This window comes from Sus scrofa, chromosome 13 (assembly GCF_000003025.6).
Source record: "Sus scrofa isolate TJ Tabasco breed Duroc chromosome 13, Sscrofa11.1, whole genome shotgun sequence".
In the NCBI taxonomy this organism is placed as follows: domain Eukaryota; kingdom Metazoa; phylum Chordata; class Mammalia; order Artiodactyla; family Suidae; genus Sus; species Sus scrofa.
Window position 1 is genome coordinate 26886707 of NC_010455.5, and position 22355 is coordinate 26909061.

At 38.1% G+C, this 22355-nt stretch overlaps 1 protein-coding gene across 6 annotated transcripts in view; it reads right to left on the bottom strand.

Moving 5' to 3' along the window:
- ANO10 (anoctamin 10) overlaps nt 1-22355 on the bottom strand; it is a 272066-nt gene that overhangs the window by 152609 nt on the left and 97102 nt on the right. For all 6 annotated transcript variants that reach the window (XM_013981531.2, XM_021071718.1, XM_021071717.1 and 3 more), the window contains exons 10-11: nt 12759-12950; nt 5502-5630 (exon numbers count right to left, since the gene is read on the bottom strand). In XM_013981531.2, the coding sequence (XP_013836985.2) occupies nt 5502-5630; nt 12759-12950 (321 nt within the window). The remainder of the gene's footprint in view (nt 1-5501; nt 5631-12758; nt 12951-22355) is intronic.

Sequence of the window (22355 nt, forward strand, 5' to 3'; positions counted from 1 at the left end):
AGGAATGAAAAAGATGAGCACTTGCCACTCTGTGTTCTACAGGCAGAACTTAGAACATGTGATAAACTAACAAATATAGATATGTAATTAACACTGAATATGAATTTATCAAAAAAGAAATATCTTTCTTTTTCAAATAAAAAAAAACACTGAAATGCCCAGTTTCTTTTTAAATAGTTTATTAATTCAACAGTATTCTAAACACTGAACTGCATATCTATTATATTTTAGTCGCTGTTCTAGGCAGTATTTTGCTTACTGAGATAGAAGAGTAGACATCAATTGGCTCTCTTAAAGCTGATGGTGCACAGGAGAGACAGACAGATATAAACCTCAGGTAAGTGCAGGGCTTATCAGAGGGGTAAATGCCATGAAGGAGAATACAGGGCTTCATGAGACTAACAGAAGAGACCTGGCTGAGGTGGATCAGAAAGGCCTGGGAGTCCAGTGACATCTAAGCTGAACCTAATGAATACAGCTGTGTTAGCCAGGCCCAACAAGGGGACTTCATATGTGCAAATGTCCTAAGCTAAGAAAGGAAAAAAAACAAAAGGTTAATAAATAAGAAAGTGAGGCCTTCTACTTCTGCACGACTCTTCTGCTGAGTACAAACCACAAACATTCTACATCAACACAAGAGGACCTGTAAGGTAAAGAGAAGACAGACTGACCAGGGACCCCACGACCTAAGGAACAACATGGCAGTGAGTTTTTAGAGTTTTCTCTTTACCTCATGTTAGCCCAGACTATGTGCTGAGGAAGCTGGCAACCCAGAAATGAAAATAGGTGCAGACAATAAAAACAGAAGCCCCAAGAAAAGCTGCTCTCTCTAACCAAAGGAAAGGGGTGGTCTAGAGAGAGAGAAAACCCTTAGGAAGCACTCTATTCCAGACCAACAGCGTAGGAATCCAGCCCAGCAAATTCCAGGAGGAGTGCGTAGACTTACACCCTTGCCAGCCTATAACAAGGGGCCTAACCCTGCCAGAGAAAGCCAAGTAGGGAGTCCAGTCTGCCAGTCCCATTGAAGGTTAAGAAGCATCCCCCTTACTTTGCAGCAACAGGTTCCTTTTCTGCTTCCCACTGGGACGGTATCACAGGAATCTAGTGAAGTCAGGACTTCCACCCCCACCCAGCAGGAAGAAGGCCATTCCCCATCAGACTGTCAGTGAAGGCCACCTGGGAAGCAATAATGATGTATATGCTCCCCTCCCAGTAAGACATGCATCACTGGAAGCCTAGCAGGGAGCCAGAACTCCCACTTGCTCTGCAGCAGTAACTGAGACACCTTCCCTCACGTGACAACAGAATCCAAGTGAGGAAAGGGGACCTCTACCACGGACTGGCAGTAACAAGGTGACACTCCCCACTCCCAACCCTCACAACAGTGTGAGGAGGCCTGATAAAACATAAGACTTAGATAGGATCTAGGGTCTCTGAAAATACTACCCAACACATCCAAGTTTCAATCAAAAACACGGATCATAACAAGAACCAAGAAAATCTCAACTTGACCATAAAGATACAATCCATATACCCAAAGACTGAGACAGATCAGAGGCTGGAATTATCTGAGGATTTTAAAGCAGCCATGTTATGGACTAAATGTCTGCGTTTCCCGAATTCAGATTTTGAAGCCTTAATTCCCAGAGTGATGGTATTAGGAGGTGGGGCCTGTGGAAAATACCTATGTTGAGATGAGGTCATGAGGATGGACCCCTTAGGATGGGATTAGTGACCTTATTTGTAAAATATACATGAGATAGCAAGAAGGCAGCTGACTGCAAGTCAAGAAGAAGGCCCTAACAAGATTTATCAGGCACCTTGATCTTAGACTTCCCAGACTTTGGAACTGTGAGAAATGTAGGCCACAGTCTAGAGAATTTTGTTATAGCAGCCTGAGCTAAGACAAGTCACTGTAAAAATTCTTCAATCATCACTTACAAATCCTCTTTAAACAAATGGAAAAATGGAAAATATCAGCCAAAAAAAAAAAAAAGAAGTTATAAAATAAAACCAAATGGCACTTAAAGAACTGAAAAATGTAATAGAAACTTTGAAAAACTCAGTGGATGGGCTCAATAGTAGAGTGGAAATGACAGAGGATAGAATCAGTGAACTTGAGGAACATCAATAGAATTCACTCAATCTGAACAACAGAGAAAAAACAGACTGAAAAAAAAAAAAAATACAGAAGACCCAACATTCAGATCATCAGACTCTCAGATGAGAGAGGAAAAAAAAGAAAGAAGAAACAAAGAGAATATCTGAAGAACTAACAGCCAAACATTTCCCACATTTGGTGAAAAAATAAACCTAAAGATTTAAGAAGTTGAGCAAATCCTAAACAAGTAAACAAGCAAATAAATATAGACAAAGATCTACCATAACTAAACTTTGAAACCTAAAAATAAAGAAAAAAAAAAAAAAAAACATTGAAAGTAGCCAGAGAAAAAGGACACAGTACCTAAAAGCAACTACCAGTTTGAATAACAGAAGATTTCTCCTCTAAAATCTTGGAGATCAGAAGGAAGTGCCAAAATATTTTTCAAGTGCTGAAAGAAAGGAATTGCAATCCATAAATTCTATATCTTGTGAAACTCTCCTTCAACAATGAAAGGGGGGAACAAAAGCTACCAGATAAAGGAAAGCTAAGAGACTAAAGGAATCAGCTAAAGGAAGTTCTTCAAACAGGAAGGACATTGTGTTAGTTTTCTAGGAGTGCTGTGACAAAGTATCGTGAACTGGATGGCTTAAAACAGTAGAATTTATTGTCTCACAATTTAGGTTTATTTTGTTCAGATTGAGTGAATTCTATTGATGTTCCTCAAGTTCACTGGAGAATAGAAGTCTGAAATCACGAATTCTGAAGGCCCTGCCTCCTCGGCCACCTATAGGGGGATCTTTCCTCAGTGCTTCCCAGGTTCTGGTGGTTGATGGCACTCTTTGGTGTTCCTGGGCTTGCAGCTAAAGTACTTCAATTTCTGCCTCCCTCATCCCACGGCATCCTTTCCTATGTTTCTGTGTGTTCTCATAAGGACAAAAGTTATAGTGGATTAAGGGTCTACTCTACTCCAGTATGACCTCGCTGCAACTAATTACATCTGCAACAACTCTACTGACAAACCAGGTCACATTCTGAGGTGCTGGGGTCAGGACTACATCAGATCTTTTGTGGAGACACAATTCACAACAGAAATTACAAAAGAAACGTTTACAAACTGTATGGTTCTATTTACATAACTTTCTTCAAATGACAAAAGTGAGACAGCAAACAGATTCGTTGTTGTCAACAGTTAGAGATGGTGGGTTGAGGGTTAGGAGTGACCATAATGGGGTAGCAGGAGGGAGATCTCTGTGGTGACAGAGTTGTATATTGGTTGTGGTGATGGTTAAATGAATCTATACATGTGATAAAATGACAAAGAGCTACACAGACACTCTACCAACGTCAACTTCTCAGTTTCGAATTCATGTAAGATAAAACCATTGGGGTAAATTGGGTGAAGGGTGCCTGGGACCTCTGTACTATCTTTCCAACTTCCTGTAAATAATAATTATTTCAAAATAAAAAGCTTAAAAACAAAATAAAGTGAAAATTAAAGTCTCAATTACAGGCTAACATTTTCTGCAGAAAATATAAGATTTTTCCTTATATAATTTTTAAATAGAGGCTTATTTCTGTTTAGAGAATGACAGTAAAACTTGCTTTAATGCTATACAGAGAGACTGAAAACCTAAGAGGAGGCATGAGGGTTAGAACCTCAGGACAACAACAAAGGACCCTCAAGAACCTGTAGATTAAGTGAATCCACGAGGATCAGACCAGTACAATCAGCCTGCAACACCTGACGTTAGCACTTTGCAGGACAGTCTTGCAGACCCATTGTAAGTGAGACAAGCCAGGCCCTGGATACCCGATTAAGGCACTACCAGTACAAAAGAAAGCAGGGGCCTAATCAATGGGAATATACAGAAAGACTGGGCCAGCTAGAAGTCTAGAGAAAGTGAAGGCAAAAATCAAGAAGTGGATAGTACTGAATTTACGCAGCATTGCTCAGTTGTGGCAATGGATATCAAGATCTGGCTCACGACAGAGCTACACTCTGAGGGAAAGGATGGTTTCCATGTTTTCTACATTTCTAGAGGCAATTACTCTCCTCTAGCTCTGCTTCTAAATTTACCAAGAAATCTTCTAATAACCAATTCCACTTCTACTTTAACACCAACTATTATAAACACTGGAAAAGTCTCCTTACAGTAATTTAACCACCTGGCATTCTGGTCAGCTCCATATGAATCTCATTATTTTTAAGGATCAGTCAGTCCCCAAAGCCTAATTAGCTCTGGATTCACTGGCCAAGGCAAGCTCCAAGATCTGCAAAGGGCCAGATCCTAAATCAAGAAGATGCTCTGTGAGCCTGGCTAGCTGGTCATCCCCTGTCTAAGGTATCTCTGTTTCATTCTCTCACTTCCACAGGTGAGAAATCAGCATTGCAAATCGCTCTCCAAAATCCTGTTCAACTCAAAAATTCAAAACAGACCTACTTTTATCTGCCAAAGCCATTCTCTTTCCCTTCCCACTCACTGCTGTCTAAAATCATTCTCCAAAATGCATATTCAATATATAGCCTCTATCATGAACACAGATTCCTATTAAACACACTAAAAGAGCAAACAGAGTAAAGCAGAATATATTGCTTTTGCCACTACTGGAAATGTATGAGTTCATAATGTCATTTCTTCTGGTCAGTCCTAAATCCTGAGGCCTTAAGTATGTCAATCACCACTCTATGATCTTACTAAGTCGTGCTTTAATAAACTGCCAATACTGTTCTATTTTTTTAATATCTAAAAAACGAAAGGTCACAATATTCCTGACTACTGCAATCACTGGCAACAATAAAATTCCTGCAAATTCTCCCATTTGCAATTGGTTAATGCTTAATTTCCAAAATGTTACAGTAATCTGTATTCAGAAACATGATAAAGAAGACAAGTATCTAAAAAGTACACACACAGCCTACTTGTACTTTGTATCATGAGTCTTCCTACACATTACATTTTGGAGTTTAGAGTGCTAACAATGAATCCCACACCTGTTGCAAGCGAGACTTAAATCATGATCAAAAACCTTTCTAAGGATTTATTTTCTTAAGAAAGTGGAAATGACAGATCCCTTGAACAGACTGAAGAAACATATTAAATCCACAGAGTTCTATTTCAGGTAAGATTTATCTCCTTAACACTGGAAAGGCCAGCACAATGGCTGGAAAAGTCACTGTCCTGTTTGCATCATGGTGACTTCTTCATATACAGGCAATAACCAGGAATAAATAGCCTCAGTCCTCATGTCTTTCCATTACCAGAACTGCTTGGCTTTCTTACCAGTAAATGCATGTCGCTAATCTGCCCATCACTGACAGCCAGGGACATCACTGCCTTAGAATAACAGAGGCATCTTATGTACAGACTATTTAAAATAGGTTTAAATGTTCACTTACCTCCACTGCTACGACAATCAAAATGAGGTCTGCTTTTGAATCTGGAAAGAGTGCATTCACTTGCGGTGACATTCCAATCAGAGCACAATTAGTGACCACAGATATAACACTCATTGTTTCAAAAGCCAACTGAAAGAAAACAGAATGTGAATTTAAAAACCACATTGACGGCTTCCATATTTCCTTGCATTATCTAGAGTCAAGGAAAAAGCCTTTCCTTAGTTCTAAACATTCCAAGGACATGTAAAAGATTTTTCTCTATAACGCCATGGTTTCCTTTAGCTTAAAAAAGCCATACTATTAGAGGGTATTTCAGATACTTTTGGCTTAAATATACCAAATGGTATGATCCACCTTCCCAACTGGAGGTGGCCAGGGACCATTTGGAACACATCCAAGAATATACTGCTAAAGTTACTCTACTCCAGGTACATAAAAGGGGAGGTAAAACAGGGTCACTGGGGAAAATGCTCCACATTCAAAATCAGTTAGGTATGATTTCAAAGAGAGTTTATGTTCTGAAATGGTCCTGCTTTAACAGATCACACACCACATCTGGTTCAGCTTTCCCAAGGCACTGGTTACAGTGATCCCTTTTGAGCAGCAACTGCCAAATCATCTGTAGAACTTTAGAAACATACAGATGCCAAGCCCCACTGAGATGACTAAGTAGACTTGGGTCCAGGATCCCACGAAGGAGACTCATGCGTATTACTGAGTATGGACAATGGAGACATGGTGACCAGTGTACCTTCTTTTTTGTTTAACTCCCCATCTATCCCACTCCCTCTCCCTTGGCAACCATGTCTGTTCTCTATGCCTGTGAGTCTGTTTCTGTTTTGTAGATAGGTTCATTTGTGCCATATTTTAGATTCTATATATAAGTGATATCATATGGTATTTGTCTTTTCCTTTCTGACTTACTTCACTTAGTATGAGAATCTCTAGGTCCATCCATGTTGCTCCAGATGGTAATACTTCGTTCTTTTTTATGGCTGAGTAGAATTCCATTGTGTATATGTACCACATCTGCTTACGGCATTCATGTGCGGATGGACACTTGGGTTGTTTCCATGCCTTGGCTATTGTGAATAGTGCTGCAATGAACATAAAGGTGCATGCATCTTTCTGAATTACAGTTTTGTCCAGCTATATGCCCAGGGGTGGAATTTCTGGATCATATGGTAGTTCTATATTCAGTTTTCTGGGGAAGCTCTATACTGTTTTCCATAACGGTTGTACCAATTTACATTCCCATCGACAACGCAGAAGGGTTGTTTTCTCCATACCCTCTCTAGCACTTGTTATTTGTAGACTTGTTAATGATGGCCATTCCAAGCAGTGAGAGACGGTACTCTACTGTAGTTTTGATTTGCATTTCTCTAATAACTAGTGGCGTAGAACATTTTTTCATGTGCCTGCTGGTTATCTGTATGTCTTCTTTGGAGAAATGTCTATTTAGGTCTTCTGCCCATTTTTTGATTGGGTTGTTTTGTTGTTGAGTTGTATGAATTGTTTGTATATTTTGGAGAATTAAGCACTTGTCAGTTGCATCGTTTGCAAGTACTTTCTCCCATTTTGTAGGCTGTCTTTTAGGGTTTTTTAATGGCCTCCTTTGCTGGGCAAAAGCTTGTAAGTTTGATTAGGTGTCCCTTATTTAATTTTGTTTTTATTTCTTTTGCCTTGGGGGACTGACCTAAGAAAACATTTGTATTGTTGATGTCAGAGAATGTTTTGCCTATGCTCTCTTCTAGGAGTTTTATGGTATTTTGTCTTATGTTTAAGTTTTTAAGCCATTTTGAGTTTATTTTTGTGCCTGGTGTGAGGGTATGTTCTAGTTTCATTGCTTTACATGCAGCCATCCAGTTTTCCCAGCACCACGTGCCTGGCAGCTAATTCTAAATCCTTTCATGAGCTCATTGGCTATTTGCGTATATTCTTTGGTGAAGCATTTCTTCAAATCTTTTGTCCATGTTTCATTTAATTGTCTTATTACTGAACTGAAGAGTTTCTTTATATAATCTGAATACAAGTTCTCTGGCAGACATATTTATCATGAATATTTTTTCTCCCATTCTGTGTCTTGCCAATTTTTCTCTAAATTTGAAGAGAAAACTTCCTACCCATTTGGAGACTTAATTATCTCAATATTATTAGTGGACAGTCAATGATTTTCTCCACTGAATTGAGATTTCATCTATACCACATACTGAATTTCTGGACTTTCTCTTCCATTGGTCTGATTGTCTAATAATTCACCAACACCACACTACTTTATGAAATGAGGTTATATAACAAGTTTTAATAAGTAGAAATGAGGGTCCCTACTCTTCTTCTTTAGAGATCTACTGCTATTCTATTTTTTCTTTGTGAACTTGGCAATAATTTTACCTAGTTAAAAGAAAAACTTCCATTGGAATAGTGCTACATCTATAAACTAACTTGTAGATTAACTAATTTGTATATTAAAGGAGAAGTGATATATTTAGAATACTGAATCTTCCTATATTAGTTAGTTATTGCTGTGTAACAATCATCCCAAACTCTGTGGCTCAAAATAACCACCATTTATTTAGCTCATGATTCTGTAGGTGGACAATTTAGGCTGTGCCCATCTAGGCAAGTTTTTTGGTCTCAGCTGACATTGACTGGGCTTGCTCATGTACCTGTGATCAGCTAGTGGGTAAACTGGAGATATCACTGGCTTTACTATGCTAGATAGAATTTCTACTATTTCTACCATTCGATAAGAGTATTGAAAGTGCATTCTTCCATTGTTCCTAATCTTAGAAAGCATTTAACCTTTCACTAATAAGTACGATGTTATTAGCTTTAAAGCTTTTTTTACACATGCTCCTTATCAATTTGAAGTAATTCCCCTCTATTACTATTTTACTGGGAGTTTCAAAATTAATGAGTAATATGTTTTATCAAATGTTTTTAAGTACGGATATAATCATGTGATTTTTCTTCTTTGGATTATTAATACGGTAGACTACATTGTTTGATTTTTCAATACTGATCCAGGCTTGCATCCCTGGGCTAAATTCCATTTGTCATGTTGTTTAATTATTTTTATATATTGCTGAATTCTATGTTTTAATCATTGTTAAGCTATTGGTGTATTTATTCACAACAGATATTGGTGTGTTATTTTCTTTTTTATACTCTGTCTTGTTTTACTATCATAGTTATAGTAACTTCATAAAATGAATTGGGAAATATCCCCTCCTCCTCTGTTTTCTGGAAGAAATTGTGTAAAACTGGTGTTACTTCTTTAAATGTGAGAATTCACCAGTAAAACCATTTGGGTCAGAATATGTCTTTTGGGGGAATTTGTAACTGCATATTCATTTTCTTATACTTGTGGGGATACTCAAATTATCTATTCCATACTGGGTGGGTTGTGGTAGTCTGTATTTTTGGAGGAAGTGGCCCATTTCAGCCAAGTTGTCAAATTTACATGTGCAGAGTTGTTCATAATACTCCCTTATTATCTTTTTGAAGTCTGCAAGGTCAAGTGATAGCTGATATTTAATTTTTATACTAGTTATTTGTCTCTTCTTTCTTATTAGTCTTGTTAGACATTTGTTAATTGTATTGATCTCTCTAAAGAACCAACTCTTCGTTTCATTGATCTTCTCTATTTTCAATTTCATTGGTTTGTACCTCATTATTTCCTTCCTTCTGCTTCTTTGGGGTTTGTTTTGTGTTTTGTTTCTAGTTTCTTGAGTAGGAATTAGATTACTTATTCGAGAATTTCCTCTTTTCCAGTGTATGCATTCAGTGCTACAAACTTCTCAGTCAGTACTGCTTTAGCTATATCCCCAAAAGTTTGATATGCTCTATTTTCTTTTTCTTTTTTGTCTTCTTTTGTCTTTTTAGGGCCACACCTGTGGCATATGGAGGTTCAACAGGCTAGGGTCAAATCAGAGCTGTTGCTGCCTGCCAGAGCCACAGCAATGCCAGATCTGAGCCATGTCTGCGACCTACTCCACAGTTCACGGCAACACCAGATCCTTAACCCACTGAGTGAGGCCAGAGATCAAACCCGCAACCTCGTCGTTCCTAGTTGGATTCGTTTCTGCTGTGTCACAACGGGAACTCTGACTATTTTCATTTTTAATTAGTTCAATGAATGTTTTGACTTCACTTGACACTTTTTGTCTCATGATTATTTACAAATATGCTGTCTAGTTTTCAAGTGTTTGGAGATTTTCCTATTATATTTCTGTTATTGATTTCTAGTCTGATTCCATTTTGGTTGGAAAGCATATTGCATAATTTCAGTTCTTAAAAATTTTTAAGTTTGTTTCAACAGGAGATGGTTTATATTGTTGAATGTTCTGTAAACACTTGAAAAAACTGTATATTCTTTTGTTGTTAAGTAGAATGTTCTATAACATGGATTAGAGTCTGTTATTTAATAGTGTTGTTGAGTTCTCCTATACCCTTGATGATTTCCTCTCTAGTGTTCTGTCAATTGCTAAGAAGAGGATGCTGAAATCTCCAACTCTGTGGACTCATCTATTTCTCCTTTCGGTTTCATAATTTTAGTTCACACATTTTAAAATAGGTTTTATGCATATACCTATTAAGATTGCTACCTCGTCTTCATAATTTGACCCCTTTCATCATCATAGAATGTTACTTTCTGGTAATTTTCTTTGCTAATAAGTCTATTTTTATCTGATATTAATATATCAACACTTGCTTCCTTTTGATTAATTTTTCCACGTACATTTTTTTCTATCCTTTACCTCTCAATCTACTTATATCACGTTTTAATTGCGTTTCCTGTGGACGGCATATAGTTGAGCTATGTATTTTAATCCACTATGCCAATTTTTATCCTTAACTGATTTCTTTAGAATCTTTGCAGTTAATGTAATTAAGATATTGACTTAAGTCTACCCTTCATTTTCTGTTTTTTCATTTCTGTTTTCTTTTTCCTGTCTTATTGTAAGTTATTCAACATTTTTTAGTACTACATTTTGATTTGTTTTAAAGTGTATCTTTTATACAGCTTTTTAGAGGTTGATCCAGGTATTTATATGCATGTACACATACAAATATATATTTTATACGTGTGTCTATATATATATATGCACACATATATTCACTCTACTTGTACAGTCATTTAGTTCAAGTGAATTATAGAAATCTTGCCTTCCTTTACCACTTCCAATTTATAATACTTAATATTTTCTCTTCATATATTTAGAACCATTAGATTGCACTGGGTTTTTTAGTTTCAACTATCAAACATAACTTTATAAGAGGAGAGGGAAAATCTATTACATCTACTTGTGTTTTTGCTTATCATGATTTTGCTTTCTAACATTTCCAGATTTGTTCCTTAATCATTTCCTCAGTTTCAGGAACTCTTAGCCCTTTTTTTAGGATAGGTCTGCTGGCAACGAATTATCTTAGTATTCCTTCTTCTTCTGAGAGTGTCTTGATTTCCCCTTCTTTCTGGTAGGGTATTTTCTCTGAATATGGGATTCTGTATTGATAGTTCTTTTAGTTAAGCACTTGAAAAATATTGTGCCACTTTCTTTTAGCCTCCATGATTTCCAGCTTGAAAAACTGGCTATCATCTTGTTTTTCCCCTACAGGCAAAGATATCATCTCTCTCTTAGTGCTTTCAAGACTTTGTCTTTAGTTTTCATATGTTTGAGTATGATGTACTTTGGCATGAAATTCTTTGGGTTTATCCTGTTTGGGGTTCACCTGGCTTTTTAACCTGTAGTTTTAGGTCTCTTCCCAAATCTGATGAGTTTTGACCATTAATATTCCAAGTACTCTTTCAGTCCTTCCTTTCTCCTTTCCTTTTGGGACTCTAATAATAGGAATGCTAGATTTTTGTTGTTGTAGTTAGAGTCACAGAGCTCTCTGAAGCTACATTTACTTCTCCAGTCGATTTTCTCTCTGTTGTTCAAATCAGGTAATGGTAATTTTCTATTGTTCTATTTTCCAGTTTTTGCTTCTTTCTTCTATCCCTTCCATTCTGTTATTGCACCCATTCACTGAGCTTTTTTGTTATTTATTTTCCACTTCCAAAATGTCTATTTGATTATTCTTTAATATCTACTTCTTTGCTGGGACTTTCTAATTCTTTCTACTTTTTCATCTGTTTTAGGTGTGTAATTGCTTGTTTATTTTTTTTATAATGGCTGCTTTAAAATCTTTATATAATGGTTCCAACATTTGTGTCATCTTGGTGCCGAATGCTTTTTTTTTCATTCAGTTTCATATCATCCTGGTTCTTTGCATAATGAGTGATTTTTTTTTTTAAATTAAAGCCTTGATACTTGCGGTGTCGTAAGACTCCAGATCTTGTTGTTTTAGTTGGTTCCTCTGATACCATTCCAAGAGGAGAATAGGGGACAATATCTTGTCACTAGCAGGTAGACCTCCAGCTTTCTACATGGACACCACTGACACCCAAGGTGGGAAGTTCTGGGTTCCCACTAGACCACCACTGATACTTCCTTTGCTGAGAGGGGCATAAATGCTCTCATGAGGCCTTCTTGGGGGTAGTAAAAGTCTTCACTCTCCACTTGGCTTTCTCTGAAAACACTCCAGCAGGGACCTGAAAGGGAACCTCATTACTGCTAGGTAAGAATGAAGGTGGAAGTCCAGGCTCCCCGTACGATCTCCACTGTCAATGCAGTGGGGAGGGTCTCTTCATCCGGTGGGTGAAGCACAGCTTGACTGTCCTCCAAGAAAACTGCTAAAGTTTTACATCTGCAGGTTTTATGTCTGAGTTATAGCTTACCTTCTTCATCTCCATTCCCAATTTTAAAAACAAGAAAAGCAAGAACCAGAGAAAGTTAATGACCATCTGAAATTGCACAGCAAGGATAAAATCTAGTTTCCTCAAATCTCTCCACAGGGTTTTGTTTTGTTTTTTTAAGTCACGATGTCTCATTTTATTTTTTTAAAGAAATAATTTTTTCTTGGAGTTCCCATTGTGGCTTAGTGGTTAACAAATCCGACTAGGAACCATGAGGTTGCGGGTTCGATCCCTGGCCTCGCTCAGTGGATTAAGGATCCGGCGTTGCCATGAGCTGTGGTGTAGGTCGCAGACTCAGCTCGGATCCTGTGTTGCTGAGGCTCTGGTGTAGGCCAGTGGCTACAGCTCTGATTTGACCCCTAGCCTGGGAACCTCCATATGCCACAGATGCAGCCCTAGAAAAGACAAAAAAAAAAAAAAAAAAAAAAAAAAAGAAAGAATTCTTCTCAAATAATTACCTGCCATACACCAATATTAGCTGAAGGTTCTGAGAATGGACGTTTGAAGACCCTGCACATTTTTAAGGCATCTGAATTAACTTCAGTGAGATTATTTAGCACAGCAAAGGCGGCTGCCAGTGGGTAGACACAGGAGAAAAGGCTCACATAACCAAACTGCAGGAATAACTCCAAGTAATCATCGAAGGTGCCCTGGAAATGAAAACATAAACCACAAGAAGAAAACAGGTATTGTTTTAATGTCATTTAATAAGAATAACCTTTTGCAATATTATTCAAGGTATGGGCCTGTAACCAAAACAAACAAACAAACAAAAAACAAATTCAAAGAATTTCTCTCAATTCCTCCTTTTAAAGAACAGAATTTACTTAAATTCAAAGACAACTTTATATTAAAGTTCCTGAAATAAAGAATAAAAAAATGATATAGCTGCTCTTCTCATGCCAAATCATTGAATTATTACATTTTTTTCTAAGGTAAACAACAGCAAAGCTAAAGATGTTTGCTTCTGACCTAGTAAAAAGAAATGATCCAGTATCACTATTAGAAATCTTGTATGATGGTACCTTCACATCATGAGCACCCTAGAATCTCAGTTCCTGACACCCCCCACTAAAAAGCTGATTATACCTCTCCATAAAAGCAAATAACAACAACAAATGGCAAAATTTGTCAAAATCAATTTTTCAGTACCTTGGAAATCAACTAAAGGCCTGCAGCAACAAGGGCGGCATTTAGTCAAGACGAACAGCTCAATTTCATGGTATTTTAACTTATTCTAATCTCATGTCCTGATCCTCAGTTCTGCAGCAGATTCAAAAAGTAACAGCATGCATTCCAACACCAGAGGGAGATAGTAGGGTCACAGTTCTTTGAATGCCTCAAAGACCCCACTCAAAAAGCCTGTTTTACCTCACTGAGTCTTCCCGGTGCTAAAGCTTCCCCCTAGGGATGTTCATTGACAGTTTTAACATCAGTCAGCCTGAGGTAATGAGTAGCAGCTGGGGCAAACAACAGACTAGCCGGGGAGCTCAAAAGGCTTAGGAACCAGATATCCATGGGGGCTTGCAAAGCCCTGACATTTTACTGGGAATTGAGAAGATCAGGTACATGCAGAGGATCATACACAAGCTCAGCAAAGACCTGAGAAAGGTCTAAGGTCTCATCTCTGACTGACTCTGAGGCTCTGCACAAGCAGAAAGTGAATGCTCAGGCAGAATACAAACTTACTGCTTAGTGTTGAAGGCATGCCCTAACACAAAAACAGAGACCTGACAGACATCTACAGGACATTCAGCCCAACAGCTGAATACTTGTTCTTCTCAAGCGTGCATGGAACATTCTTCAGGATAGATAATATGTTAGACCATAAAACAATTCTCAACAAATTTAAAAAGCTTAACAATCATACCAAGTATCCTCTCTGACCACAGTGGAATGAAATTGGAAATCTATAACAGAAGGAAACTTTGGAAATTCACATACTATATGAAAATTGAGCAACATACTCCAAAAAAACACAATGATTTAAATAAGAAATCACCAGAAAAATTAGAAAATACTTTGAGGCAAATGAAACATACCAACACTTATGATATGTAGTGGAATCAGTGCTCAGAGGGAAATGCATGACTATAAATGTCTTTGTAAAAAAAAAAAGATCTTATAATAACTAAAATTTTCATCTTAAGAAACTAGAAAAAGAAGAGTAGACTAAACCTAAAGTAAGCAGAAGGAAAAAAAATAATAAAGATCAGAATGGAATGAATAAAATGGAGAATAAAAAAATAACAATGATCAATAAAACCAAACATCACTTTTTTGAAAAGATCAACAAAATGGCAAACCATTACCTAGACTGTGCAAGAAAAAAAAGATTCATATTACTAAAATCAGGAATGAAAGAGGGGACATTACTACTGACCTTTACAGTCAATAAGGTGAGGGGAGACTTATAAGGAAATACTATGAACAATTATATGCCAAAATAACATTAAATAACCTTGATAAAATGGATAAATTCTTAGAATGACACAAACTATCAAAAGTGACTCAAGAAGGGAGTTCTCTGGTGATGCAGTGGTTAAGGATTTGGTGTTGTCATTGCTGTGGCTCAGACTGGATCCCTAACCTGGGAACTTTTATATGCCGCAGGTGCAGCCAAAAGTTGGGGGGTGGGGAGGCAATCACCACCACCACCATAACAAAAACAAAAATTGACTCAAGAAGAAACAGAACATCTAAAGAGAGCTTTAACAGGTCAAAGGACTGAGTTAGCAATGAAAACACTTTGCACAAAGTAAAACCAAGGCCCAGATAGCTTCACTTGTGAATTCTGTCACACATGAGAAGAATACCAAGTCTTCACAAAGTCTTCCAAAAAGAACAAGAGGAAGAAACACTTCCCAACTCATTCTATGAAGCCAGTATAACCATAATGCCAAAGCCAGATGAAGACACCACAAGAAAACTACAGACCAATATGTCTGAATAGAGATACAAAAATCTGGAGTTCCTGTCATGGCACAGTGGTTAACGAATCCGACTAGGAACCATGAGGTTGCGGGTTCGATCCCTGGCCTTGCTCAGTGGGTTAACGATCCGGCGTTGCTGTGAGCTGTGGTGTAGGATGCGGCTCAGATCCCGCATTGCTGTGGCTCTGGCATAGGCCGGCGGCTACAGCTCTGATTCGACCCCTAGCCTGGGAACCTCCATATGCCGTGGGAGCGGCCCAAGAAATGGCAAAAAGACAAAAAAGAAAAAAAAGGTACAAAAATCCTCTACAAAATATCTGCAAGCTGGATCCAGCAAAGAGAGTAAAAGGATGTTACACTGTGATCAACAGTATTTATCCCAGGATTATAAGACTGGTTGAACATATGAGTATCACTGTGATACACATTAATAATAGAACAGTTTTATCAGTATACACGTATGTATATATAAATATATTTAACCATCTCAATAGACACAGAAAAAACAAAATCTAGCACCCTTTCATGGTGAAAACACTCAACAAATGATAGAGGAATCCATCTTCCTGAACTTGGATTAGGCAATGGTTTCTCAGATATGACACTAAGAGCACAAGCTACAAAAAAGAAAGAAACTGGACTTGGTAGAAATTTAAAACTTTTGTGGATCAAAGGACACCATCAAGAAATTAAAAAGATAACCCGCAGAAAGATATTTGCAAATCATATATCTGATTAAGACATTTATATTCAGGAGTTCCCTCCGTGGCTTAGCAGTTAACGCACCCAACTAGGATCCATGAGGATGTGGGTTTGATCCCTGGCCTCGCTCATGGGTTAAGGATCTGATGCTGCCGTGAGCTGTGGTATAGGTCGAAGATGAGGCTCACATTCTGCATTGCTAAGGTGAAGGCGAAGTCGAAGGACAGGAACAGTAGATCTGATTCAACCCCTAGCCTGGGAACTTCCATATGCTGCAGGTGCAGCCCTAAAAAGCAAAAAAAAAAAAAAAAAAAAAGAAAGAAAGAAAGAAAGAAAGAAAAAGAAATTTTTTTTCCGAATACAGGAAGAACTTTTATAACTCAATAACAAAAAGAGAGATCACTCCATTTAAAAAATTACCAAAGAATATGAATATATTTTTCTGCAAAGAGGAGGTACAAATGACCAAAAAGTACATGAAAGATGATCAATATATCTAGGCATTAAGGAAATACAAATCAAGTCCACGATGAAGTATCACTTCACACCTAGAATGGCTGTCATTAAAAAAGAAAACAAACAGGAGTTCTCCTGTGGCATGGGGGGTTAAGGATCCAGCACTGTCATTGCAGTGGCTTGGATTTCTGCTGTAGCATGGGTTTGATCCTGGCCTGGGGAACTTTCACGTGCTGCAGGTGCAGCCAAAAAAAAACAAAACAAAGCAAAAACAAAAACAAACAGAAGTTCTCTGGTGGCCTGGCAGTAAAGGATTCAGTGTGGTCACTGCTGTGGCTCAGGTTTGATCTCTGGCCTGGAAACTTCCACACACTGCAGGCACGGCCAAACAAAAAAAAAAAACAACAACAAGTGAGGATGTGGGACAAAAAGGGACCCTCAAATATGGTTGATTGGAATGTAGAATGGTACCACTGCTTCTTAAAATAGACTAGCAGTTCCTTAAAAAGTTAAATATAGAGTTAACATATGAACTAGCATATGGCAACATTTGTTCAGACAAAAAAACTTTTACAGAGATGTTCACAGCAGCATTATTCATAATAGCTAAAAAGTGGAAACAATCCAAATGTCTATCAACTGATGAATGGATAAATAAAATGTAGTATATCCATATAATGGAATATTATTTGACCATAAAAAATGGAAAACTGATGCATGCTACAGCATGAATAAAACCTTGAAAAATTACGTTGAGTGAAAGAAGCCAGACACAAAAGGCCACATATTACGTGATCTCATTTATACAAAATGCACAGAATAGGTAAATCCCCAATAACAGAATGTAGGTTGCTGGTTGCTAAACTGGGGGAGGGTGTTGTTCTTGCTAATGGATATGGGAGGGTTCATGGGGAGGGGGATGATGAAAATGTTCTAGAATTAGACAGTGGTGATGATGGTTCCACTTCGTGAATTCACTAAAATCTTCTATACTGTACCCTTGAAACCAGCTAATTTTATGGTATGTGAATTATTATCTCAACTTTTTAAAAAAGTAAAGGAAAAAAAGCTGAGAATGATGAGGAAGCTCTCCAGAGTCACCCTAGCATAAGGAGCAGACACATCAAGGAGGCCAAAGCCAAAAAAAAAAAAAAAAAAAAAAAAGAGTCCACAGCAGAAAATGGGGAAACCAGGGAAGAATGAAGAGACCCCTCTGAAAACTATATTTAAAAACTTTTCTGATGTTTAAAAGGTTTAGTCAAAGGAAGAAAGGAGCAAAAGTCATAATATATGCCCTTGATTCAGAGGTAAGAGATGAAAATGATAAGTAAGGGAGTTCCTGCCGTGGCTCAGTGGTTAAGGAATCCGACTAAGAACCATGACATTGAGGATTTGATCCCTGGCCTTGCTCAGTGGGTTAAGGATCCGACGTTGCCGTGAGCTGTGGTGTAGGTTGCAGACGCAGCTCGGATCCCGTATTGCTGTGGCTCTGGCGTAGGCCGGCGGCTACAGCTCTGATTCGACCCCTAGCCTGGGAACCTCCATATGCCGTGGGAGCGGCCCAAGAAATGGCAAAAAAAAAAAAAAAAAAAAAAAAAAAAAAAAAAAAAAAAAAAAAAAAGTAAGTAAGAGGCAAGTTATATAGTGATTTTTTTTTTTTTTTTTTTTTTGGCTGCATCCGTGGCACACAGAAGTTCCTGGGCCAGGGATCAAACCTGCACCATCACAGTAACCAGAGCCACAGCAGTAACGATGCTGGATGCCTAACCCACTGAGCCACTAGGGAACTCCTAGTGATCTTTAAAAATTGGAAAAAGGAGCCTGCATTGAAGTAGGATGCCTAATGCTGATGACTCTGACTTGTCACCTGAATAACATCAGCTCTCCTGGACAGAACCCAGTGACCTGCCACTCAGACACCTCCCAAGAGGCCTGCTGGTCACAATGCCCCAGTTCACACTGACCAGAGAGGGGCGGACCAGCTCTACATGCTGCAGTGATGGAGTGATGCAGCCAGTCCTCATGACAGCTCAGGACACAGTCGGCAGCTCCCAGCATCCCCACATGCTCTGATGATCATCTAGTACACAGGCAACAACACTTTCAGTTGAAGAAAAACACTTATCACAGTATTTTCAAGCAATATTAAACATTAATATTTTAAATGATTATAATTATTACTACTGTATCTCAGTCAGTCTTTCACCAAGGTATGCATATTGGGCTCAGCAGCTGAGAGCTTTAGTATAAATCAGACCTACTTTTAGTCGATTCTTCTCTTATTTTATATTTTACTAAAATAGGAGAATACCCAAACATAATTACAGAGTATTGGGAATGGCAGGAAGTGCTTCTTCCAGATGCTCTGGATATTTGGATTAAGTATGATTCCACAGGCTTGCCAAAGATTAATGCCAAACACATGTGCTGCGGGAGCTGGCAGGATGACGCTCAGCTGGGGATTCAGTGGTGAGCAGTTTCTAAACTCTGGTTTCATTTGGCTCTAGGAAGAATTTCCTTATGTTGTGTTGCAGCATACAGATGCAGTTTTAAAATATGTTCTGTAGTATAGCATCAATTTATTTCTCTGAAGAGTGAAGAAATCAAGAGTTGGGAAAGTGAAAATCTTAGCAATCAAGTCATTGTTACCACAATTCACTCTTAAGAAATCCTGATAGCTTATGCTCAGCTTTCAAAATGATGTTGTTTCACCTCGTAAAATAAAAGGTTGAGGGGTTCCTGTTGGGGCTCAGCGGTAACAAACCCAACTAGTATCCGTGAGGATGTGGGTTTGAAATCTCTGGCCTTGCTCAGTGGGTTAAGGATCCCACGTTGCTGTGGCTGTGGTGTAGGCTGGCAGCTACAACTCCGATTTGACCTCTAGCCTGGGAACTTTCAGATGCCACCAGTGGCCCTATAAAGACAAAAAAGAAAAGTTGAACCCCTGAGGAGATGTATGCAGTTTCTCTCACGTGTGCAACTGAGCAATCTCCAGGAACCATGCAAAGGTCTTCCTGGCTTTTTTAGTGCCCAGCCCCAGGGAGCCTCTTCTCTATACAGCTGTGTACCCCATATTCTGTGCTTCCATCTCACAAAAGTGCATGCTGAGTGGTAGTATTTACATGGTAACATTATCAGTGTTTTCTGAGCACTTGGGAGTTAATTTAGCAAACCACAGACATAATCCAACAGCAAGAAGGAAAAAAATGCAAATTTAACAAATTAAAAAAATCACACACTAAAAGCAAAATACATTAACCAAGACACTCTCTATAGCTGCAAGCTAGTAAAGACTAACTTACCTATTTATAAACTTAAAGACATTATGAAGAATACTAAAGCAGAAGATGTGGTACATATATACAATGGAATATTACTTAGCCATAAAAAAGAATGAAATAATGCCATCTGTAGCAACATGGATGGACCTAGAGATTATGATACTAAGTCAAAGACAAGTATCATGTGATATCTCTTATATGTGGAATCCAAAAAACATGATACAAATGAACTTACAAAAGAGAAACAGACTCACAGATTTCAAAATCAAGCTTATGGTTACCAAAGGGGAAAGGTGGCGGTGGGAAGGGATAAATTAGGAGTTGGGGATTAACAGATACATACTAATATATATAAAATAGATAAGTAACAAGGACCTACTGCATAGCAGAGGAAACTCTACTCAATATTCTGTAATAGGGAATTCCCTTCGTGATTCAACGGTTGGTTAATGAACCCGACTAGGATCCATGAGGATGCAGGTTCGATTCCTGGCCTTGCTCAGTGGATTAAGGATCTGGTGTTGCTGTGACCTGTGTTGTAGGTCACAGACGAGGCTTGGATCCTGCCTTGCTGTGGCTGTGGTGTAGGCCAGCAGCTGTAGCTCTGATTTGACCCCTAGCCTGGGAACTTCCATATGCCACAGGTTCGGCCCTAGAAAGAAAAAAATTCTGTAATAACAAATATGGGAAACAAATCTGAAAAGAATGGAGATATATATAGAGAGAGATAGATATCTATATATATATATCCATATATTCATTCCCTTCAGATTTTTTCCCATATAGGTTATATGTACATATATATGACTTAATCACTTTGCTGTACACCTGAAACTAACACAACATTGTAAATCAACTATATTACAATGACATATTATTTTAAAAAGGTATTAGAACATACACTATTTTTAAGAGAACTATGATATATCTTTGAAGCGTAAGTAATTTTACATATCTAATTTATTACGTGTATGAAAACAAAGGTTCAGTTTCCAGGGGACCCATCTCACTGGCTCCTCACACCACCCTGTGCAGAGTGTGTGCAGAAGAAAGTGAGGAAGAGGGCAACCTGCAGCATGGAGGTATGGGCTGCTCTTTTCCTAAAACTGTTCTTTAATCAACGTTACATTGCCAGGCTTTGGCTTAGCAACAGTCTCCACAATAATAACACGGAAGCCCTATCCCAGTGACTGAGAAAGGGAAATTATTAGCAAATGGTATAAACCTAGATAAAATATTAGCATATTTAACATAACAATGTGGATAAAAAATATTGAACTAATGGAGTTCATCATTTAAATGCAAACATGGTGTTCCATTAGGAAAGTTATTAATATAAATGAAAACATTAATTAAAGGTGACAATATGATGCTCTCAGCAGAAGCAAAAAAAAATTTTATTAAATTCAACATCATTCACAGTGAAAACTCTTCACAAATAAGGAAGAGAAAGAAGATTCTTAAACTGATAAAAAGTTACCTACCAAAAACATGGAACAAACATAATACTCAATGGTAAGATGACAAAAAAAATCAGAAACAAGATAAAGATTCCTGTTATAACTACTTCTGTCCAAATCATATTGAACATATTAGTGAGCCAAATAAGTAATAAAAAGTGTAAAAACTGAAACAAGAAATGATGGCCATTATTTATTTGTAGCTGAAATAACTATCTACACAGGAGTTCCTGCAGTGGCACAATGGGATTGACAGCATCTTGGGAGCACTGGGATACAGGTTCAATCCCCAACCTGGCACAGTGGGATAAGGATCTGGTGTTGCTACAGTTGGCCTAGGAACTCCATATGCCTCAGGGAGGCCAAAAAAGAAAAGAAAATTACTTTCTACATAGAAAACCCAACAAAATCCAAAAAAATATTGGAAATAATAGGAGTATTCAGCCAAGTTACTGGGTAAGAGATAGTAAAATCAATAGCATCCCCATATGTCAGCAACAATTCGAAACTATTTTTAAAGATCTACCACTTAGAGTGAAGAGGAGGGTCTCAAAGTATCAACCCACAGATAACTTTTCAGTACAAAGTGAAAAAGAACCTCTGCTATCCGCCTGTCACCCAGTCACTCACGTGATTTAACAAGGCAGCCCCACCCAAGGGACAACCTGACATCAATGCCCCCTTGACAGGGTACAACGGTCGTACACCTCCAAAATCTCGGGGCCTGAATCTTGGGAGGCAACAACAGAACCAAGTGGCTTCACAAAAGCTAATGCCTTGAAAAACACAAAGGCAGGGGGATTATTCTAGATCTGTACTTTTCAAACTTTTGGGTCTTCAAAGCCCTAAACTATTTAAAGAAAAGACACCAAAGATTTTTTGTTTATGGGAGTTGTTATACCTAGTGATATTTACCTATCTGCCATTATTAGAAATTAAAATGCAGAACTTTAAAAAATATTTATCTTTGATTCAACAATTAAAAGCATATTAACATATACAAAATAGTGTCTGAAAAAATGATTACATTTTCCAAAACAAAAAAACATTTAGCTCCTCAATGTCTAGCTCATTTACTGTGTAGCAATATGCTATTCTAGTTGCAATATCCATCATGAAAATTCAGCCTCACACAGCAGTACACTTGGAAGGAACTGGCTGTTCCCAGGAGTGGGAGAGCAGTGCCCAGTGAGGATCTGGGGGGCTACACAGCCCAGCCTTGT